The 20,436-nt window shown below is 41.8% G+C and overlaps 1 protein-coding gene across 1 annotated transcript in view; it reads right to left on the reverse strand.

Moving 5' to 3' along the window:
* Positions 1-442: 442 nt before the first annotated feature.
* Positions 443-20,436, reverse strand: part of HTRA3 (HtrA serine peptidase 3) — a 700,273-nt gene continuing 680,279 nt past the window's right edge. Inside the window, exon 9 of the mRNA XM_044062803.1 lies at positions 443-2,335. Within this exon, the coding sequence (XP_043918738.1) occupies positions 2,164-2,335 (172 nt within the window). The 3' untranslated portion in view covers positions 443-2,163. The remainder of the gene's footprint in view (positions 2,336-20,436) is intronic.

A 20,436-nucleotide genomic window follows, 5' to 3' on the forward strand; every position in this document is an offset into this window, starting at 1 on the left:
AAGGTCTAGTTCACAAGGATGTGATGGTATCCATGTTTTACAATGCACCAGTAATGCTTAAAGAAATAAAGCTCTAAAATTCTGAACAATTTAATATTTAAAATGTAAACATATCTACCCTGCTGTTTGTGTTAGTAGAAGTCACAGTGTAAATGTTTTGTGTCTTAATCATAAATCTAATGTGTGATAACAGAATTTTGTGCATCTCAGAATAGAAATCAGCACCCTTTCTGAGTCATAAAAATATTATACACTGCAGCACAAGTTTGCATATCCCCTTCCATGATAGTACCCCTTTGGATACTAGCCATCAACTCCTGAAGGCAAAGCTTAGATAAATGAGACATTTTAATAAATACAGAAGCTAATCGGTGGGAGGGTGGCCTAATGGTTAAGTTGTTTGCCTTTCAAACACAAGGTGCAGGGTTTGAGCCCCACAAGGGATAATTGGCTGGACTTAAAATGGCTCACAAGGGCAGTTAGCTTAGTACCAACCTGTGATAAAATATGGCAATAATGCTAGCCACCCATCTGTGTGAACAATGGCAAGAGATGATGGTCATTGTTGATGTGACACCACAATTCCATGTATAAAATGATAAAAAGGGGAATAATGCCAACATGCCATGATCATTTTTCACTTACATAAATGCAGAATAAGCAGTTGAGAATGTAGCACAAAGTACACAGCTGTACATAGCCATGGCAGCCTTGAAATCCTTTAGCAACATAATGACTTAAATAATAAAAATGAGTCACATCAGTGGTAGCCAAATGCTCCCCCTTCATATTTACAGTGTCAGTAATAGTGACAAATGTGTAATCTAAACTGTCATTTTGTAGCCTCATGTTCTGTAAACTGGTAATCCTAGAAACACAAGAATTCCCTTGGTGCCTTGTGGGAAGTAAGTTCCTTGATTGATATTCTGTGAGCTGTGACTAAAACCTATAGGCACATGATATTTTTTTCATTTTAATACTCACATCACAGCCGAATGCCACCTACTCAGTTTATCATGACTGGTAAGATGAGAATACCCACAAGTAATGGAAACACTGCTTCACTGAGGTTTTTAGAAGGCTGTGTGTGAATTATAGGACACCTAGCATTTAATGTCCACATGCCCAGAAGTGCTGTCTCTAATATTCATGATGGTATTTTGTCAACAAATGTTGTTGCAGTTCAGAACATCTCTTTATCTAGCCTACAGTACCACACGTTTGGAGTTACAGAAATAAAAATTGAAGGTACAGGTGGATGAATGACTTGTCCCACCAACCATTTCTTGTTGGATATTTCTATCCATCAGTACCTGAGTGCTGCTATGGGTTTCAGCAAGCAGTCATCTAGTTATCCTGCACTTTTTCTGCTTATCAGACAGGGACTGTGCGGATAGGAGAAGAGGAGGCATGTTTGAGTCATCCATTGCTTTACTTCTTCTAAGCCTGATATATGGGAAGATTATGAAACAAGAAACAGCTGTTCCTATAACTAGTTCACACCAGTGACATCTTAATGTTTGTGTTGCCATGGTTTCACTCCATATGTAGCTCTCTGGCCTTATAATAAAACTAAACATTTTGTCATTGTGCCACACTGGATAGCATGTTTCCTTTGAATTCTGCCTGCAGGATATTACTTCAGTTAATCAGTGCTTTCATTTTCCCTGCAGCTTAGTGGTTTTTGTCTTTAAATCATAATCTGCTTTTAGAACTTACATTTTTCCCCGAGATAGCCTGTGGTCTAGACAGTCCAAGGAAAGTTAACTTTTTAAGAAAGCTATTTGTTTTTTTTTGCAGTACTGCTTCTTATAGTTTATTGTAACTGATCATGCATTTGATGACAAAATTCTGGCAGTAACTTTTCTGCTGCATCCTTTGTATCAGTTACTAAATAAAAACAATTCCAATATTGCATTTTTATGTACCTTATAAAAGATAAACATGGTCATAAATCTATTTTCAAGTATGAGATACTTAAATAATGCTATCCATATTCTTGCAAACCAGCATGTGTTTATTACAGCATTAAGGTTGCAGTAATACCCACACTTGTTCATACTGTGAAGCAATCAGCTACTTACAGGTTCATATACATATGTTCCTGTAGGAGGTATCTTTGATTAGGCTGCATATGATTATTTTTTGCAATTTGTTTTTCTTCTAATTTACATTAATGATGTCAGGTTCTATATTAAATAACAAATCATCATTCCCCCTTCTAACTTCAAGGAGGAGAGGGGATCCATTCATTACTGCTTCCTGAAGATCAGATGTGGTTGACAAAGCATAGCCATTCACTTTAACGATAATGTCTCCGTCTTTTATTCCACCCCTAAAATAAAGAAGAAAAAGACAACATGAAATAAAATAAAATTCTAATGAGATTCATGTTTTGATGTATTAGCACAAAACTTGGTTAGAATACAGCAATCAAGATGTAATACAACAAAGCAAACAGCACAACGGACTCCAGCAAAACACTCAGATGCCTTATTGTTAGCTTGTTTATAAAACCTTGTATCTCAGTAAATCAAGTGCAGTCGAATAAAATATGTAAGGGTTTGTTTATAATAAAGCAGTGTATAATTTTCACAAATGTGCACCTTTGTTTGTGACTGAATTTCCACAATATGATACTCCACCTGGGTTGTAGCTGAAAAGGGTCCCAGGACCAGCCCACCTCCCCAGTTACAGAGATATAAATAACTGCATGCAAATAGCAATAAAATGTACTTTAAAATGTGTTTTAAATGTTGCCATTTTGTAGAGCAATACTGGCAAAATAATAGCACTTTTGCATTTAAAAATGACGTTCTGTTTCTTAGAAACTCTCAGCAATTTAACATAGATGAAATATAACTTGGGAACATTTCCTTCAAACATACTGTATTTACTTGTTGTTGGTCTTTCAGCTTTTCCCAGTTAGGAGTCGACACAGCGGAACTCCTGTCCGCTAATGATTGGCAGTAGATTTTCATGAATGCCGAGGTGCCAGCTCGACGTTCAACCTTTACGAAGGCACGCCCATTTACGCATGTCTTTTGAACGCCCACCCAACCATGGGGAGGACATGCAGACTCCACACAGAAGGCACTCCCCGCACTCCAGCTGAGAATCGAACAGGAGAACCTCTTGTTGTGAGGCAACAACGCTACCGCTGCACCACAGCAGATAAAAGAACTGTATTTACTACATATCATTATTATCTTTGAGTTACAATGTCAACAAAAACAGCTCTGAGAGTATAAAAGGTAAGGGCTAGCATTATAAAGAGTCTCTGCCTTCCTATTGTGCTATCCCAGCACTGAAAGTCCAGTTGCGCATCTGGAAAAGTATGCCTAAGACTCTCTGATATTGCTTTACCTCCAAAGCAGATGGAATAGATGCTGCACCAAAAATGTGGCATTCCTTGCACAGGCCAAAAGGTTAGCTGTCCCCTCAGTGCCATGTGTAGGTCAGATGTATGAGTGCATGTATGATAAGTAAGAAGTCTATCATGCCTACATCAACATTTTGGAAAATATAGGGTTGGTGTGCTATCGGTCGGCACTTTTGGAGAACAACCCAAATTCTGACTTTAAAGTTAAAGTTAGTCAACTTATCTTAGTCCTTAGGATTTCTCATTGATTGGATATCTCTACAATGGTTCATGAGTCTGAAACTATCCCAAATATTTAATGCAATCAATGTAGTGGTATAATACTCTGCAACTATAGGATGACTCTGTGTGTGTGTGTGTGTGTGTGTGTGTGTGTGTGTGTGTGTGTGTGTGTGTGTGTGTGTGTGTGTGTATGAGCAGGCACTACTGTCTATGTAATTAGGAGTTTCTTAGAATAAAACATAGCATTATGAGGTTGTTTGTACATCAGGAAATACCTAACAAAGTTGCATAACATACCTCATGCCCTTGGTACACTATTTTCCAAGGATACAGGCAATCTCTTAAGAAGGCAAATATTACATAATAGTCAGAAAAAAGTATTGTGATGACGGAAAAATTGATGTTATGACAAAATAGTCAATATTGATTTCTTGCACCAATATTTACATTCATGGAAGAGATGGATCACATTTTCTAATCTAGAGTTCAGCAGTGAAAAAGTAAAGAGATGAGATTAGACAATCCAGTAACTGACTCAGAAATTCTTCTGAATACCATCATTCTGAAAGGAGTAAGAATTATTAAGGAGTTGGGTATATGTTGTACTTCACAGCAAATGGTATGAGAACCAGGAATAGGGGACTTAAACACTTAGGACTATTAATGAAGTCAGCCTCATTTAGGAAGCATCATAACCTCATCACTTTATTCTTAACTTAATTAGTCCTATACTACAGTACAACTCTTGTTTTTGTGAGTAGTCCATAACGGACCTTTGATTACTGGCACAGAAGTAGAAAAGAGTCCCCATATTCATTCCAACTTGTAAACTGTTAGACTCCAATCAAATGTAAACAAATCTTTTGTGCGCAATGTCAATTACAAAGATTTTTTAAAAGAGGCTAAAAGTGTTATTGGAGAAGTGGTACATAAGGAACTATATAGTAAGAAAACAAAGAAAATTCAGACTATATTTACTATACTGAAAGAAGTGAAAGGAGGAGGTATGGAATGGAAGGGAAATTACTGTTTATGAAGATCTTTGATCATATAAATAACTATTAATTAAGACATCTGTTGGAATATGAGGTAAATAGTACAGCAGTTAGGTTTCTTAGATGAGTTTATGAGCATGCATATGGGTTACGGGTAACATTTTAGTGAATGTATGGCTGAGTGAAGGCATGAAGATGAGTAAAGGAAGTTGCGTTAAAGGAGCTGGATAATGTAATACAGGAAATAATACAAAGTGTGCTGGAGTGAAGGATGGGTTAAGGAAAAGTTTTAACAAAAGGCTAGATGCCGAAGAAAGAGAAAAATAGGGATTATAATAGAATAGATGCCATTTTCTGTGGATGGTAAGAGGATCTGTAAGGAAGGAACTATGTTTTTATGAAACAAAGGACAAAGACCTAGCTTGGAAAAAAACATTGAGCCCAATAGCTTTAGGTAACATGGACTATAAGATTTTAATAAAAAAAGTGCAGAATATGTTTGTTGTGACTGGGGATATTTTACAAGAAGGATTGTATGGGATTAGATGCAAGGAGGTAAAAGAAAAGTTAGTTATTATAAAGGAGGTACTAGTGTTAGTAAAGATGAGGTGGAAGCTACCTTTCTCGCATGTAATATTATGAAGGCATATGCTAATGTGCAACATGAGCAACACTGGCAAACTTTTAAGGCATGTGGAATGGATAGAATTTTTAGGATTATTAAGGAAGATATATGACAATTCTTTTGTTAAAGCTTTAGTGAATGGATGAGCTAGTGATGTGATAAAGGTGTGAAAGGGTGTGAGAGGCAAAGACATTGTATGAGTGGGAACTTGTTTGTTCTGTTTTTGAATGGAGTGATCATTTATGTTAATACTGATGTGGGAAAAGCTACAATTAGGTTTAGCAAAGGAGTCTTCACAGCAAGAGGTTCTCTGGTTCGATTCTCGGCTGGGGTGCCTTCTGTGCGGAGTCTGCATGTCCTCCCTGTGGTCCCGTGGGTTTCCTCCTGGTGCTCCGGTTTCCTCCCACATCCCAAAGACATGCTGTAGGTGGACTGAACACTCTAAAATTGGCCCTAGGCATGAGTGTGTGCATGTGTGCACCTTCTGTGGAAGGTTGGGCGCTGGGCTGACAACTCGACACTGTAAAACTCCACTGCCAATCATGAGCAGACAGGTGATCCTCTGTGGTGACCCCTAACCGGGAAAAGCTAAAAGAAGAAGAAGAAGGTTTAGCAAAGGAATAAAGTTACCATTGATGTTAGGTTATGCAAGTCATTTGCTTATTATGGATAATAACATATTTTGGGTTAACGAGGTAATAGAAGTGATGGAGAAGTTTTTAAGTTTTTATTTTATGGGGAATTAGAGTTAAATAAGAAAAGTGTAAAGGTGTGCAGGGTATAGTGAACTTAGGAGGTGTTTTTCTATGAAGAAAAGTACTGAGATAGTAGGAACAGAATTTTAGGATAAAGATGTACCCCCAGGTTTAATAAATTTCATGTAGGCATAGCGTAGAGCCTACATGGAAGTTATCATGTCCGTATGTGCAGTTCCCCCTTTGTAAGGTGCCATGTAAATTAATGATGACAAATTGCTGAGGGTGAGCTGTGGAACACAGTTATTGAATCAAGTAACACATCCCCTACACTGTCCAAATGCATGATATCAATGTATTTAATATATATTTTTTTAAAGTTTGTGTGGAGTGGTGCAGTGCACAGCAATTGACATGTGCCAGACATCTAAAAATAGAAACCAAATGTGCATTCAATTTTTGATTCAAAGGTCAAGTTTAAGCATTGCTTAGTGGGTTTGCATGGTGTGGGATGGTGTTTTGCAGTGCTTAAGTGTGGCTCAGAGGTATATGTAAAAGTATAGCAGCATTCCAGATATCCACTTAACCAAGTGGCTAGAGTTAGGGCCTTATGTGCAGTAGATGCAAGGTTTGAATACATAGAAGGGAAATTAAGCAATTATTTTGGAAATATAAATTATACCAATTATTTTAAAATCATGATCTGCTGCATTCAGCTAAGCTCTGCTAAGCCTTGCTTAAATAACCTCTGTTTAGGCACTGTTTGGCAGTGCTTGGCACTGCTTGGCTTTGCTTTGCTGGTTTGTGCACTACTAAGCACTGCTAAGCATTGCCAGTTTAAGCACTGCTCAACTCAGCTGCACAAGTTTGCTCTGTGCCAAGTGATGTGCCTCATTTTTAAAAATTCCCAATGGCATGTAAGGGTGGGAAAACAAGATATATTAAGCACAGCAGATGGGAATACAGCATAACCAGTTGGAGTTTGAACTGTGCAGGAACTATGGCAGGTGTTGGAGAGGGTGTGCACTTTGAGTGCAGTGCTGGGGCATTCAGGAGTCCAGAATCATGGTTGGACTCCTGGTGAAAGACCATGAAGTCCAGCTGCTGCAGGGGCAGTTCCAGGGCTCAGAGTGCAAGGCAGAGGCTTGGAACCAGCTGGCATGCAATATCACCAGTGCTACAGGTATCCCACACACAGATGAACAGGTCCATCACCACTGTGATGACCTGAAGTATCATAAGGGGGATCTTCTGGACAACCATCTGGGAAGCTTGTGCTGGGAATGCCCCACAAGTTTGTAAGTACTGTTAGCATAGTTTTACCAATACCTAATCTGAAAGTTTGATAGTCAGGTATGCATAATGGTGTTCCTGTCTCCCTACAGCTGCAGATGAGAGATCTCGCAACCTAGAGGTACATGCAGGGCACATAGCCAGGTTGCTCCGTGAGTGTGGTGAGTATAGATTGATTTGCAATCTATAGTCAAATAAGCAAGAAAGAGTAAAGTATTAACTGCCAATAGGTACATACAGTAAAGGTTTGCGTATTGCAATGAATGTGGATGAAGGCCTGTACTGCAATAATTGACTACTGCCAACTATAGTGCAATAAACAGGGAAGAGTAAAGTGTCTACCTGATGAATCTGGGCATCTTGGGGCAATGCAGCAATTGCCTCATGTACACAGACAACCCTCTCCTCCTACCACCCAACACTACAACCTGTGAGAGATGCACTTATATAACCAAACTGGAAGCAAAGCTCTCTTCACCCAAGACTGGACTAGACAGTCAAGAGGAGAAGGAAAAACACTTGTACCACACCATACTCATCACATAGTCCCTCAAAACCTACACCACCAAAACACACACATAGAAACACAAAACACACACCTACATTCATGGAGGCTCTCAAAAAAATCTACTCAAGCAACAGGGACCTCCAAAGCAGAAACGCAAGCAACCACCACCCACCAACACAACCCAAATGACACATAGCCCAAGAACTCAGTGTGGCACTCAACCACAAACCATAAGGCATAACAACGTACCCAACACTCTAGTCATAGGTGACTCTATAGTCAGGCACACTGATGTTCCACTCACCAGTCTAAACAAGGAGAAAGTTACTGTCAGCTGCCTGTCAGGTGCCAGGATCCACCACATAACACATGCACTCAGGTCACTCCACAGCAAGTACAAATATGACTCTGTCATTGTCCATGTTGATGTGAATGATCTGAGATGTACCTCCCTGGACTACATGAAAAGAGACATAGAGGAGCTTTCTGATCTTGTAGCCCAGGCAGGTATGACCCTAGCCCTGAATAGCATCCTGCCATCACCCAGAATGACACCACGGTACAAGGACAAAATGATTGACTTCAACAATTGGCTAAGCTTCTGGTGTCATTCTAAGGGGATCCAGTATCTGTCTGCCTGGGATGACATAATCGACAAATCATGATGCTTTGCCAGAGATGGCCTGCACCTGTGGCCATTGGGATTCCGGATACTGGCTAAGGCTCTTGCCACCCCTGTAGTGCCTTTTTAGGCAAGATTCATCGGACAAATTCACCACCATAACAGGTACAAGTAAGCAAAATCTGAGGGTAATGCTACTTAATGCTACAAGTCTAAACCTCAAAATGCACTTACTCGAGGCACTCCTTAAAATAGAGAACATCGACATCTGTGCAGCGACAGAGACCTGGTTCAAGGCTCCAGAGAGCACCCCTGCATTACCAGGCTATAATTAATACCACACCTTTTGGCCACCTAACTTGGACCGAAGCACTAAAGGCGGAGGCGTGTCCATATTCATTAAGGATATCCACACTTCCAGGCTAGTTGCTTAGCATAATGCATCTGAGATTATCTAAGTGCAACTAACTCTGGGCAAGACCGCAATGCAAATTGTAGATGGCTACAGATCCCCCACCATGCCCCAGGATTCCCACTCGTCATTTCTTGATACACTGGAAAATATTAGGGTACAACTAACACTCTAATGTGTGATTTCAACTACCCCACCATTAACTGGGAAAAATACTCATGTACCAATGCCTTGGATCAATTTATCCACACTCCCACCAGGGGCAGTAATATCTTAGACCTGGTTATTACCAACATGGGCAGCTGGTGTTCCACACCAGAGGTCAATTCCTCGTTGGTCAGATCTGACCACAAGCAAATCACCCTAGACATCCACATCCCACCCCCACCCCCCATTAGGAAAACCATCGTAAAAGATTTCTCCAAAGCCAACTTCACGCTTCTTAAGACAGAAGTGGCAAACTTCATGACACCCATGCTGACGGACAATAGAGATACGACTGCTGAATCCTATACAATTGCACTTTATAAGCACTTACACAAGTGCATGGATTGTGCAATCCCTAACAGAACCAATATGCTATCCTCCAATAAAAGGAAGCCAATCTCGTGGTCCCCTGCTATAAACCAACTCTACAACAGAAGAAAGAAACTGTTGCAAAAAAAGAGTAAAATCCCATGATTGGAGGAACTCCGTGGTCAGCCTCAGTAAGAAGCTGAGATCCCTCATAAAATCCATCAAAGCCAGTTACGAAAACAAAATCGCCATTGATTCTCAAGACAACCACAAAGTATTCTATAGCTATGTCAAAAATCCCAATGTCAACACTCAGATCTGCTCTGAGTTACAGCACAATGGCACTAAATATATAGAACCAACTGATATTGCTACATCCTCGCAGATAGGTTCATTGCTAACATTACCCTTCTCTCATCCCCTAAAGGGCCCATCTGTATACCGGAAGAATGCAAAGTACCTGTAATCATGGCTGCACAGGTAAAAGACACACTCTCCAAAGCCAAGAACACAGCATCCATGGGATCTGACAACATCCCAAGCTGCGTTCTACATGAACTACAGAACGAACTGGCACCCCACCTAAATACCATGTTCAATCATAACCTCACCTCAGGCTTTGTGCCCACTAAATGGTGCAAAGCAATGGTTATCCCATTCCACAAAGGGGGAGCCACCATGGACCCCTAGAACTACCGGCCCATTAGCCTGACAAGCCTGGTCTGCAAGGCTATGGAGCATATCATCATGGAACTTATAAACAATGACATTGGTAATCTCCAAACTCTGGACTCTACCCAGTTCTGGTTTGTAAAAGGCAGATCATGTCTCCTAAACCTGATAGACTTCTTTGAAGTGGTGACAAAAGCCGTAGATGAGGTTAAGGTGGTGCACACAGTCTATCTAGATCTCGCTAAGTATTTCGACACCATCCCCCACTCTGGAATTATAGACAAACTCACTAAACTAGGTATAAATCCCTATGACACAAGATGGGTTGCCAACTGGCTCACTGACAGAACCCACACTGTGAAAGTAGCAGACTCTAAGTCCAACTTCAGACCAGTGACAAGTGGAGTACCACAGGGTTCAGTCCTAGGTCATCTCCTGTTTGGTATCTACTTCTCTGCAGTACAGGCTAACACAGAAGGTCTTTGGCAAGAAAGTTCACAGATGACTGCAAACTAGGAGTCATAATCAAAACTCCTAACGATGTGGACATCCTACAAAAGGGCCTCACTGAGACAGATGCCTGGTGTCAAAGCCATGGCCTCAAGCTCAATGCCAAAAAGTGCATTGTCATCTCTTTTGGTAAAAACTCTGTACCCATGAACTACCACATAGGCGGTAGTCTGCTTAACACTGAAAGTGTAATAAGACATCTTGGGACACAGGTGGACAGTAGTCTCTCCTTTGATAATCACATCGCCACAGTAGTCAGGAAATCCTTCTATGTGGCACACCTCATCACCAAAGGTTTCTCATCCAGGAAAAAAGAGGTTATTGTTCCCCTCTACTCATCACTCATTAGACCCATTATAGAGTACAATGCCCCTTTGGTATGTACCTCACAAGACATCTACAACAACTGGAAAGGCCACAGAAATAACTCACAAAGAGGATTACCAGCCTCAAACAGATGCTCTACGCAGACCATTTCAAAAAACTCCAGCTTTACTCTGTCACATATTGCCTACTCAGAGGCGATTTCTGCCTAACATACAAAGCTATGTCAAACGCAGAGCTGTTGGACATGCTCCACAAAAAGAAATCCCAATTCCTTCGAACTACACGCTCTAGGGACCTAAACCTTGTCACCACAATAAACAGAACATGCTGGAGGGACAGATTCCTGTCCCAGAGACTTCCCATACTCTGGAACAAACTACCTATCTATATCAAACAAAGATCCTCATTAGCACTCTTCAAGAAAAATCTTGATGATTGGATGGGAGATAGGAAATTCACCCTGGGGATCACTTCAGTGGCTCTGCTTGACAGGGGCACAGGAAAAACATTTTCTTGGGTGGCAAAAGCTAGGGTACCATTTGGCTAGGCTTATATAGGCTCTAGGGCCAATAGCCTAGTACCTTCCTATGAACCTATGAACCTATAATGACTCAAAACTATACCATTAACTGCATGATGGTACCCCTAATAAACCTGTGTTTTGCCATATGTGTGTAATCAGGGCTGTTTTGCATGAAATAGATTATGACAACTGCTCTGAAATAAAAACACAAAAGAATACCACTACCTGCCTCAAGAGTTCACTAATAAAGAGTGTTATGCAATAATTTGTAGATTCAGAGCCATAGTACAAGAAATGTATTATGACACCTGTTCTGCAGTAATATCTGAAGCAATGCTATTAACACCCATGGTATATTGTGTATATCAGGATTGTCTTGTGTTAACCATTGCATTTCAGCTATATGCATTCATGCTCCGAGGTACAGTGCTGAAGGCAAGTATGACAATGTAATAGCTGTAGACTGCAAATATACCATCTGCAACTGTATATGGGTGAGCTAGCCAACCTAATAATCTGATATGGTTTGTAGACTTCACAGATATTTCCACCCACTAATAGTATATTGTGTACAACTGCATTCTAAGTGGTCATGTATACTTTACCTAGTATTTCTGTCATGCATGAATCTCATGCATGTGTGTTCAACTGTCACTGCAGTATAGTATAAAACTGTAGCACTATTAAAAGGTCATATTTTGTTTCCATATGAGCTCTAGGCAAATATCAATTAGCTAGTAGTCAGCAGTGGCTCAGTTTCTTAAATACTTTGTCTCAAATACATTTTGCCACACACAGACCAGGGTTCAAATCCAGTGCCATGTAGTAATAAATATTACTGAATCAGTTTTCTATTGATCACAGATGTTCTCTCTACAGGGAATACAGGTAAATGTGTGAAGTAGACCTTATTATGAGTAAATAGTGTGTGTGCATTCAGATGTAACAGACTGTTAAGAGCATTGACCAGGAATGTGATAAGATTTCATAAAATAAAGGCAAAAAGTACAATAGTAATAAAAGAAAATACAATAAATAAAATGTGTAATCTTTTTTGGCTATATGCCTGGAAAGTCTGTGAAAGTTTGCTGAAGTTCTATGCCTAAGCCTGCCAAGGATGGCATGGTAATTGTTTACTCTCTGTACTGTACACATACATGTGTCTGAAGTGTCACTCTGTCATGGACTGTAATTACTGTTGCATAATCCCTCTGTCACACATGTATCCTCAACATGATTATGTCAATAGCAAAGTCACCCTACATCAGTCCACAGTACACCTTGGTAGTTATATAGATCCACCAGATGTGTAAGTGTTTTCTGTAGCTATAGGGCACTGTTAAACATAAAGGAAGTATAGACCTGTAGAATATATAGCAGTACTGTTGTAAACTATATAGTCTATACTGGTATTAATGAACTGTATTTCTCTCTCTCCCCACCCCTTATCTTCATCTAAATTTGTTATTGTTATACATTGGTTATGGTTTACTATTAACATATGTTGTTCTCTAAACTTTATTTTGGGGCATGTGTTTTATTATTGTTATGTATTACAATGGTTACATATTAACATATCCTGTTGAATTACATCAGCAAAATAACCACCCCTGCCACAGTTCAAACCTGGGTCCCTGTCACCTACAGTATAGTGCATTAGCCCACTAGGCCACTTAGCTCTGAAATAAGACAACTATTTCCAGTAAAATATACTGATCGCCACCGACACACTGCAAGTACATATAATGGGAAAAATGGGTGTATACCTGGGACTGTGATGCAAACACTACACCATTACACAGCCAAATAAATAATAATGGATGTATGTGAGGCCCGGGATAGCAGGCATACCTGTCAACTGTACAGATTGTTGCAGATTGTGCAGAGTTTTGCTCCCTATTTTTGGCCCAGTTTTCATAAAAGCATATTTTTCTGGCAAAGTAGTGGCAAGTCATTTAAGATTGAGGTTAGAAAATCATGACAGACATTTCAATGTCACACTTCATACCCTTCAGAAAACACCTGCTAATGCAACACCTGTTATTATATCAACATTCTAAGAGCAATATTTATAGATTGTCCCTATTGATGGGCCTTTGTCTCACTTTTATTTATGACTTTATCCATATTTGTGCTTTAACAGGTTGAGAGGTATGATAGCAGTTAATTGCTCCCTTTTATCAGCAACATCTTTAAACACACCTGCTAAAGCAGCAATGGCAAAGTACATGTGTACAACTGCGGCCCTGCTGCACAACTGACTTTGAAAGCGATGCACATAATGATGGATGCAGACAATGTGTGTCACAGACTGTATGTATCCACATATATCTTACAAATATACTTGCTACAGCAGTAGCTTAGTCTGTTAAATACTTTGCATGCAGTATATTTTCCACTCCCAGTCCTGGGTTCAAATCCAATGTGTTGCACATCAATTACATTCTTGCGAACACAGCAAGTAATGACTGAACCATGCAATTTTAACCCACACAGGTTGCTGCTACTGGATTAACCGCTATCCATGTTTGCAAGTCAAAGGCCTGTAGGTAGGGACACACTGCACATGCCATCTACTACTCTGTGATTGGTAATGTTACATAACAGATGCACCTTACGCACATGCCTCAGTTGGACTGTAAAGAGTACCGTTACCCTGGCTCTGCTGTGAAGACATTGCTGCCTCAGTTACACATACAGCTTGCTGCCCTCCAAAGAGTTCACACTTCTCCTATGTCTTCTCGACTGCAGCAGCTGCAGCCTGGAACATATACAGTTGTATGTTAAGCTAGCTGCTACAGACCTACCATACCTTCCAACCCCCTAGAACAAGGGATCCAGACACAACCATACATAAAGGGTTTGGGGGGCAAAGGTCTAGTGACAGGGACATGTTTCACAGTTTGCCCCTACAAAGATAGTGAGCGGATAGAATAGCAGTTACTGCATCAACATGCACATAGCCTGATGGGTATGTCTCCCTCTGCTTACTGACCTCAACACACGTTTACCACCAAACTGCCAGATAATCACAATGTCATGGGACAATGGCCAAACATATCATGCAAAACTGTGGACATACCTCAGAAATCTCAACAGTTTATAGTATTTGTATCTACCCTCTGTGATGCTGTAGCCCCCACACCTCACTAACGTCCATACAAAGATTAAGAAAGGGGCCAAGGCCTACATGAAGGCCTTAAATATTGCACTATGGTACCATATCATTGGCTAATGAAAGTGCAACCCAGCTGCTTTGCATGCAACTAGTAAGTCTGAGCCACAGATTGGTGCACAGGCAATTACCTGTTAATGAGCATTACCTACAAAAGGCAATCAACTGCCGATGGGGAACAGGTCTGTATGTGTTTTGCTCACACAGACAACAGATTTGCAAGCTATTTATAGAGGAACACTTCAAAAAAGGAGTACTTCACTCTACCAAGTATGTAATACATTTCCCCATATAATGGGATGCAGATGGTAGGATGGAGGTATGAGCAATAGGGATTAGGCCTGTCATACATCTATGGTATTGATATGTTGGTGATATTCTGCTGTCCAACAGCTACAGGCATGCCTCTCAACTGTCCCTGCTTTGAGTGAAATCCCAGCTCTGCCCCTGTTACTCCCTCCTACAATAGTCGGCTGTTGTGGAATCTGTGTCAGACATAGTGACACTAAGTAAAGGTGTACACTTCTGTAACATGAAATGATGTACTGTCATTTACAACCTCTCAGTCTGTCAATGGCACACATAAATAGTGCTGGTATTCTACAGGTGCCCCTGATTATCCCTGATGTACCCTGGCTAGGTCACTGTTTTGTTGAAATTCATCCTTCATTGATTGAGAGCTATGGCTAACATACCTGTCAAACCCCTACAGCAGGGATTCAGTCATAGCCATAAGTAATGGGGGGACACAGGCCCAACTTCAGTGACAGAGGATACATATTGGCCATACAACATAAAACTATGAATACACTAACAAATATTACTGCAGCATATATGTTTTCTGAGGGGTATGGTGTGTGACAGCCAGATTCCCCAGTGTCCATTAACAACCATCATTGAATGGCCAACCATTTGCCAGTCATCCACATGTTTGTGCCAAAAGGAACACATTCATGAGGCACACGTTCACAGTCTGCAAACATTTGTGTAGTGGAGAGGTGGGATGCCTACAGGGAACATATACTATAGCAGGTTTGCATTGCTGTCTGTCATTGTGGCACACTGCTGTTGATGGACTGTCCCCATATAGTTGTTGTAATATCACACAGCTATTTGTCTGACAGTGGCTGTATGACATATTAGTGTGAGCTTGCCCATAGGGGACACACGACAGTAGACTGCAGTGATGGGTGTAGAGGCATAGAGCAGAATCTGTCACGACACACAGGGCATACCCAGTATTGCTATTATCTCAGTGATAGTCACACATGAAGTGTGTTGATAGACTGTGGGGTTTGACGTGTGAGGGAGCGGTGGATAGTGCAGGCTGTATTGGTTGTGCAGGATCTGTACATAGTGGATGTCCATGTATCTGGTCCTGTAATGTGTCCCCCTGTTGTTGTCTTTCAGAAACAATGTATAACAGGAGGCATCCCCCATTCACAGCTACTAAGAATGCTGTTATCTTGGATGGCCTCAGACTGCATCATCACATTCTGCTTTCAAGGGTTCGCCAACATTGTGACCAGCATGCAGCACTGTGGGGTGACCTTGTCAGGGAGGTTAACCGAAGTGGACATCAGGACAGAACCTACGAGCAGGTCCAACGCAGGGCCACAGATATACTCAATGCCGCACATCAAAGGGCAGCTGCTGTGGCCAGGGATTGTGCTGCCACCTGTGGAAGGCCTGCAACAGAACAACCACTCAAAGCTACAGAGGAATTCCTGACAAACCCAGAATGAACCACCAGCAGGCTCTGCATACCAGTACATGGGTGTCAGGTCAATCTGCATTGGGGTGGGTTGTTTTAATGCACAGTTGTGCACACATACTCAGAATTTCAGCAATGTATGTAGTATCACATTAGCTACTCTACATGTGGATATATGCACATATTACCCACTAAAAGTCCAACATTTGGTATTGCTAAAATCTTTCTCCCTCACATTTTTGTAGGTATGTCAGGTGTAACCGAAGTCTGTGGTCCTGTACCTGGTAAATGGGATACCATTGCTTTACGGCTTATATATATATGCCATATGAATGTTAAGGACTGCAATTTAGCCCAATACACAATTGTTATGCTTAGCCAAAGTGGAATAGTTGTATGTACCATATCAGAGCAGTTGACTACAGTGCATACAATGGATAATCACAGCTGTGTATTTGTACAAACACTAACACATTTGCAGTTATAGTCATGAAGAAGTATGCAGCCTGCTATACAAGAGGCAATGACTCCAGGATGACTGTTCAATCACTATAGGGAGATGGTACATACCTGCGGCAGTGATACTATAGCAGGCATATCATTCTCAGTATAGGTGTACTGGGTATTATGTGTAGTTCTATTACATACACTGTCATATTGCATACCCCACAGGTGGAGTGTACTGGCACCATTCAGTGGATGTAACTGAACTGCATGTTAGAAACAGCCTGTCTTGTCTGTGTATGTTGTGTGTTTGGGTGTTGTGCATGAGAGAAGTGATGAGAAGATGTGTGACTGGTAATGCAACTGTGACTCTGTGTGGATTACAATACATAAAAGTGCAGGTAATAATGTACTGATTTTGTCTTCCTCCTCACAGGTAAATGGGGGGGGTTGGAGTCTGTCCCCCTCACATCCTGATGTCAGTGTCCCATCAGGCTCTGATGATGATGGTGGTCATAGTGAGGCACAGGTGGGGGTGTTGGGGGCTGAATCTGTCCCAGAGCTTGACATCCCTCTTCTACCCTCATTGTGCCTGCACACAGTCAGTATGCCCAAACATACCCAGTCCCCAGAGGCCACAGATATTGGACAGTCACATGGTGTCAACATTGAACAGGTCAGTGTGACAACTATGGCATCAGTGAGTGTAGACACTGGCCACAGCCAGTCAGCTGGTGAGGTCCCACACAGGCAGATTGACAGGGGTACTCAAAGGGGGACTGCTGTCCATCCACCTTCTCTCAGAGGTGTCACTCACCACATGTTTTGGATCATCATGGAAGCACAGCCACATACCAAACACAACACCAGACAGATGCTCAGGGTAATGGATGCAGCACAGTCTGACATCTGTGACTGCCTCCACCACACTGGTGAGCCATGGATCATTTCACTGATGTAGTGGACAGACGGTGGAATGAGACAGTGTCTGTCTTTGCCCACACATTGTCTGTGCTGGAATATCTGGTTGAGGTAGGGCATTGGGCATGTGGACACAGGTCGGCTACACCATCTGCCGAGAGACCATGTTTCCATGCACACTCATGCTCCTGTAGTGGTAGTACCTCAAGCTCAAGAGAGATAAGTGTGCTGTCCACAACACAATTTGGCAGGCCATTGGCATGTGGTCCTGGGTGGTCCCGTGGGAGACACGGGCCTAGCAGACAGCAGTCACCATTAGATACTAGCACAGCATCTGACCTTGGGCGTGGTGGTGCCAGTGTCACTCCAGACAGAGCAAGTTCCCGTGTTCATTGCCAGAGATGGTGAACTGTCCACTCTGCCATGTATGGTCCACAGCTGTCCAACAGACACATATGTAGGACTAGCAGTGGGCTTGGCTGTGTACACGCACACCCTCAAACATCACTGTCACATGCAGGTCACCAACAGAAACACATGGACTGGTGGTAGCCTGACAGAATGACAGGTGTATCAAGGACCTGTGTTTGTTTCTGTTCAAGGGTTTTGAGTCATTATGCTATGGGGACATGGTGGCAGTACAGCAACACAGGATAGCATAGCAGCACAGCACAAATATGATGTGAACAAGGTATGGCAGTATTTCTGCATGGTTCCCTAGGTTCATATGTGTAGAAGGTTGTGTCTGGGACAGTGGGGGCAGCTGGCATAATTGTGCACTCATACTTTGTGAGAAGGTCTGCTATGCCTTATACATGCCACCTGTGTTTTCTGACTGTACAAACCTAGATGGTGGCAGACATCAGTGATACCTATATAGGACCTGGAGCTTGTCACAAGGGTGTAAAATGCATGACCATTATACAGAAATATCCCATATGGGTATGTCTGCATTGATACTAGGGGATATATCTGTAATGACACACATGGACACACACACACACACACACACACACACACACACACACACACACACACACACACACTTGGCTGAGGGGAGACTAGAACCCCTACCTATCTACCTATCTACTATTGCACACTATAGCTTGCTGTACTTATTGCATGCGCCACAGAGTTTTTCTGAGTTTGGGCTGTCAGCTGGTACTGTTAAGGTGGATGACATAAGCAGGCCATGTAGGGGAGGGCATTTAGAGGCCAGTAATTAGTCTTAGGCCCATAAAATGCATAACCATTGCACAGAAATTGCCCATATGGACTTGTCCATAGTGCTGCAGATGGATACATGTATACACACTGACACACACACACACACACACACACACACACACACACACACATATATATATATATATATATATATATATATATATATATATATATATACATACATACATACATATATGAAGCTGTTCTCTAGTCAAAGAGGTGCATATCATCACCCTCAGCACTGTTATAACTCATCCAGATTACCATGCCATCCAAGACTACAGAAATAGTGGACCACTGCAGTGCAGACAGAGGCACCATGCACGAGTTAGTTGAGATGTGTCACCCTCATATTTATCATAATGGGATATGTGGAGTACCCTTTCCTGTGGACACCAAGGTATGTGTGGCTTTGAGAATTTTGGCTACAGGGATTTTCCATTGACCAACAGGGGACAGTGTAGTTGTATCCCAGGCATCTGCTTCACAGACATACCACCAGTTTTTAGATGCCATGTTATAGCAAGTGTGGAACCATATGTAGTTCCACACACCAGAGAGGAGATAAGCAATACCATGCAACACTTTATGATATAGCTTATTTCTCTGACATAGTGGGAGCCATTGACAGGCACCACACTGGAAGACCCCACTGGGGGCAAGAACAGTGGTAAATCAACCTTAAGGAGTTCCAATCCATCAACTGCCAGATGGTCTGCAATGCAGGGTATAATATAATATCAGCAGCAACCCAGGCAGTGCCCACTACTCCCATATCTGGCACACATATGACTTATATCAGTGACTGTGTTCTTTCATTGGTGATTCCAGAGTTAATGACATTAATAAGAAACACAAAAGCCATGGCAGACAATGCATTCAACATCACCCTGTCACAACTCAAATTACTGTCTAAACAGGAACTCAGCCTACTTAAGGCTGGCTTCTGTTATTATAATGTCTTTGGTAATGTCCTGCAGTACAACACTGAAAAATGCAGTGAAATATTTGCAGTGCATGCACTGTTACAGAACATGTTGCATGAAAACAGATAAAGCAGGAGAATGACATTCAGGAGAAAGAAGAAGTCCTGGAATCAGCAGTAGAGGAAGTGCCTTAAGAGGAGCCTGTGGAGCAGCTGGCTGCAGGAGTTGACCATGTGAGGCAGACGTGGGTACAGTACATTATGGCACTAGCTAGGAAGCTATGCCCATTTCATAACTATGGACTAAATTAAGCATTACATACAGCAATAATAATGATGGATGCAGTAATACACCCAGGTTGTGCTATACCAAGCATAGACTGGCCACAATGTGTATCACACACAGACTACCCAGGTAGCAGAGTAGTGTGGGCAGGAAGGACAGTGTAAGATTTATCAACAAGAAGAAGCATGTGAAGGGTAGGTGTAGGAGTGTGAGTCATGGATGGGTGAGTGTGGGGAGCCAGGAGACTCATCGGGGAGGGTGGTAGTATCTCCATAGTGTCATGACTAGGCAGTAGGGGTAGGTGTGTGAGGATGTGCATAGACAGCCGATAAAGCAGCACAGTATTGGGGTGTGCTTTACAGATCTAGGGCACCCACAGGAGGTCTATATGCCAGCTGTGTATGTTCCCTTCCACAGGACTGCCCTCTGCTGAGAAGGTCAT

The sequence above is a fragment of the Protopterus annectens genome, chromosome 2.part1, assembly GCF_019279795.1.
Source record: "Protopterus annectens isolate FY-2018-M chromosome 2.part1, PAN1.0, whole genome shotgun sequence".
Lineage (NCBI taxonomy): Eukaryota > Metazoa > Chordata > Ceratodontiformes > Protopteridae > Protopterus > Protopterus annectens.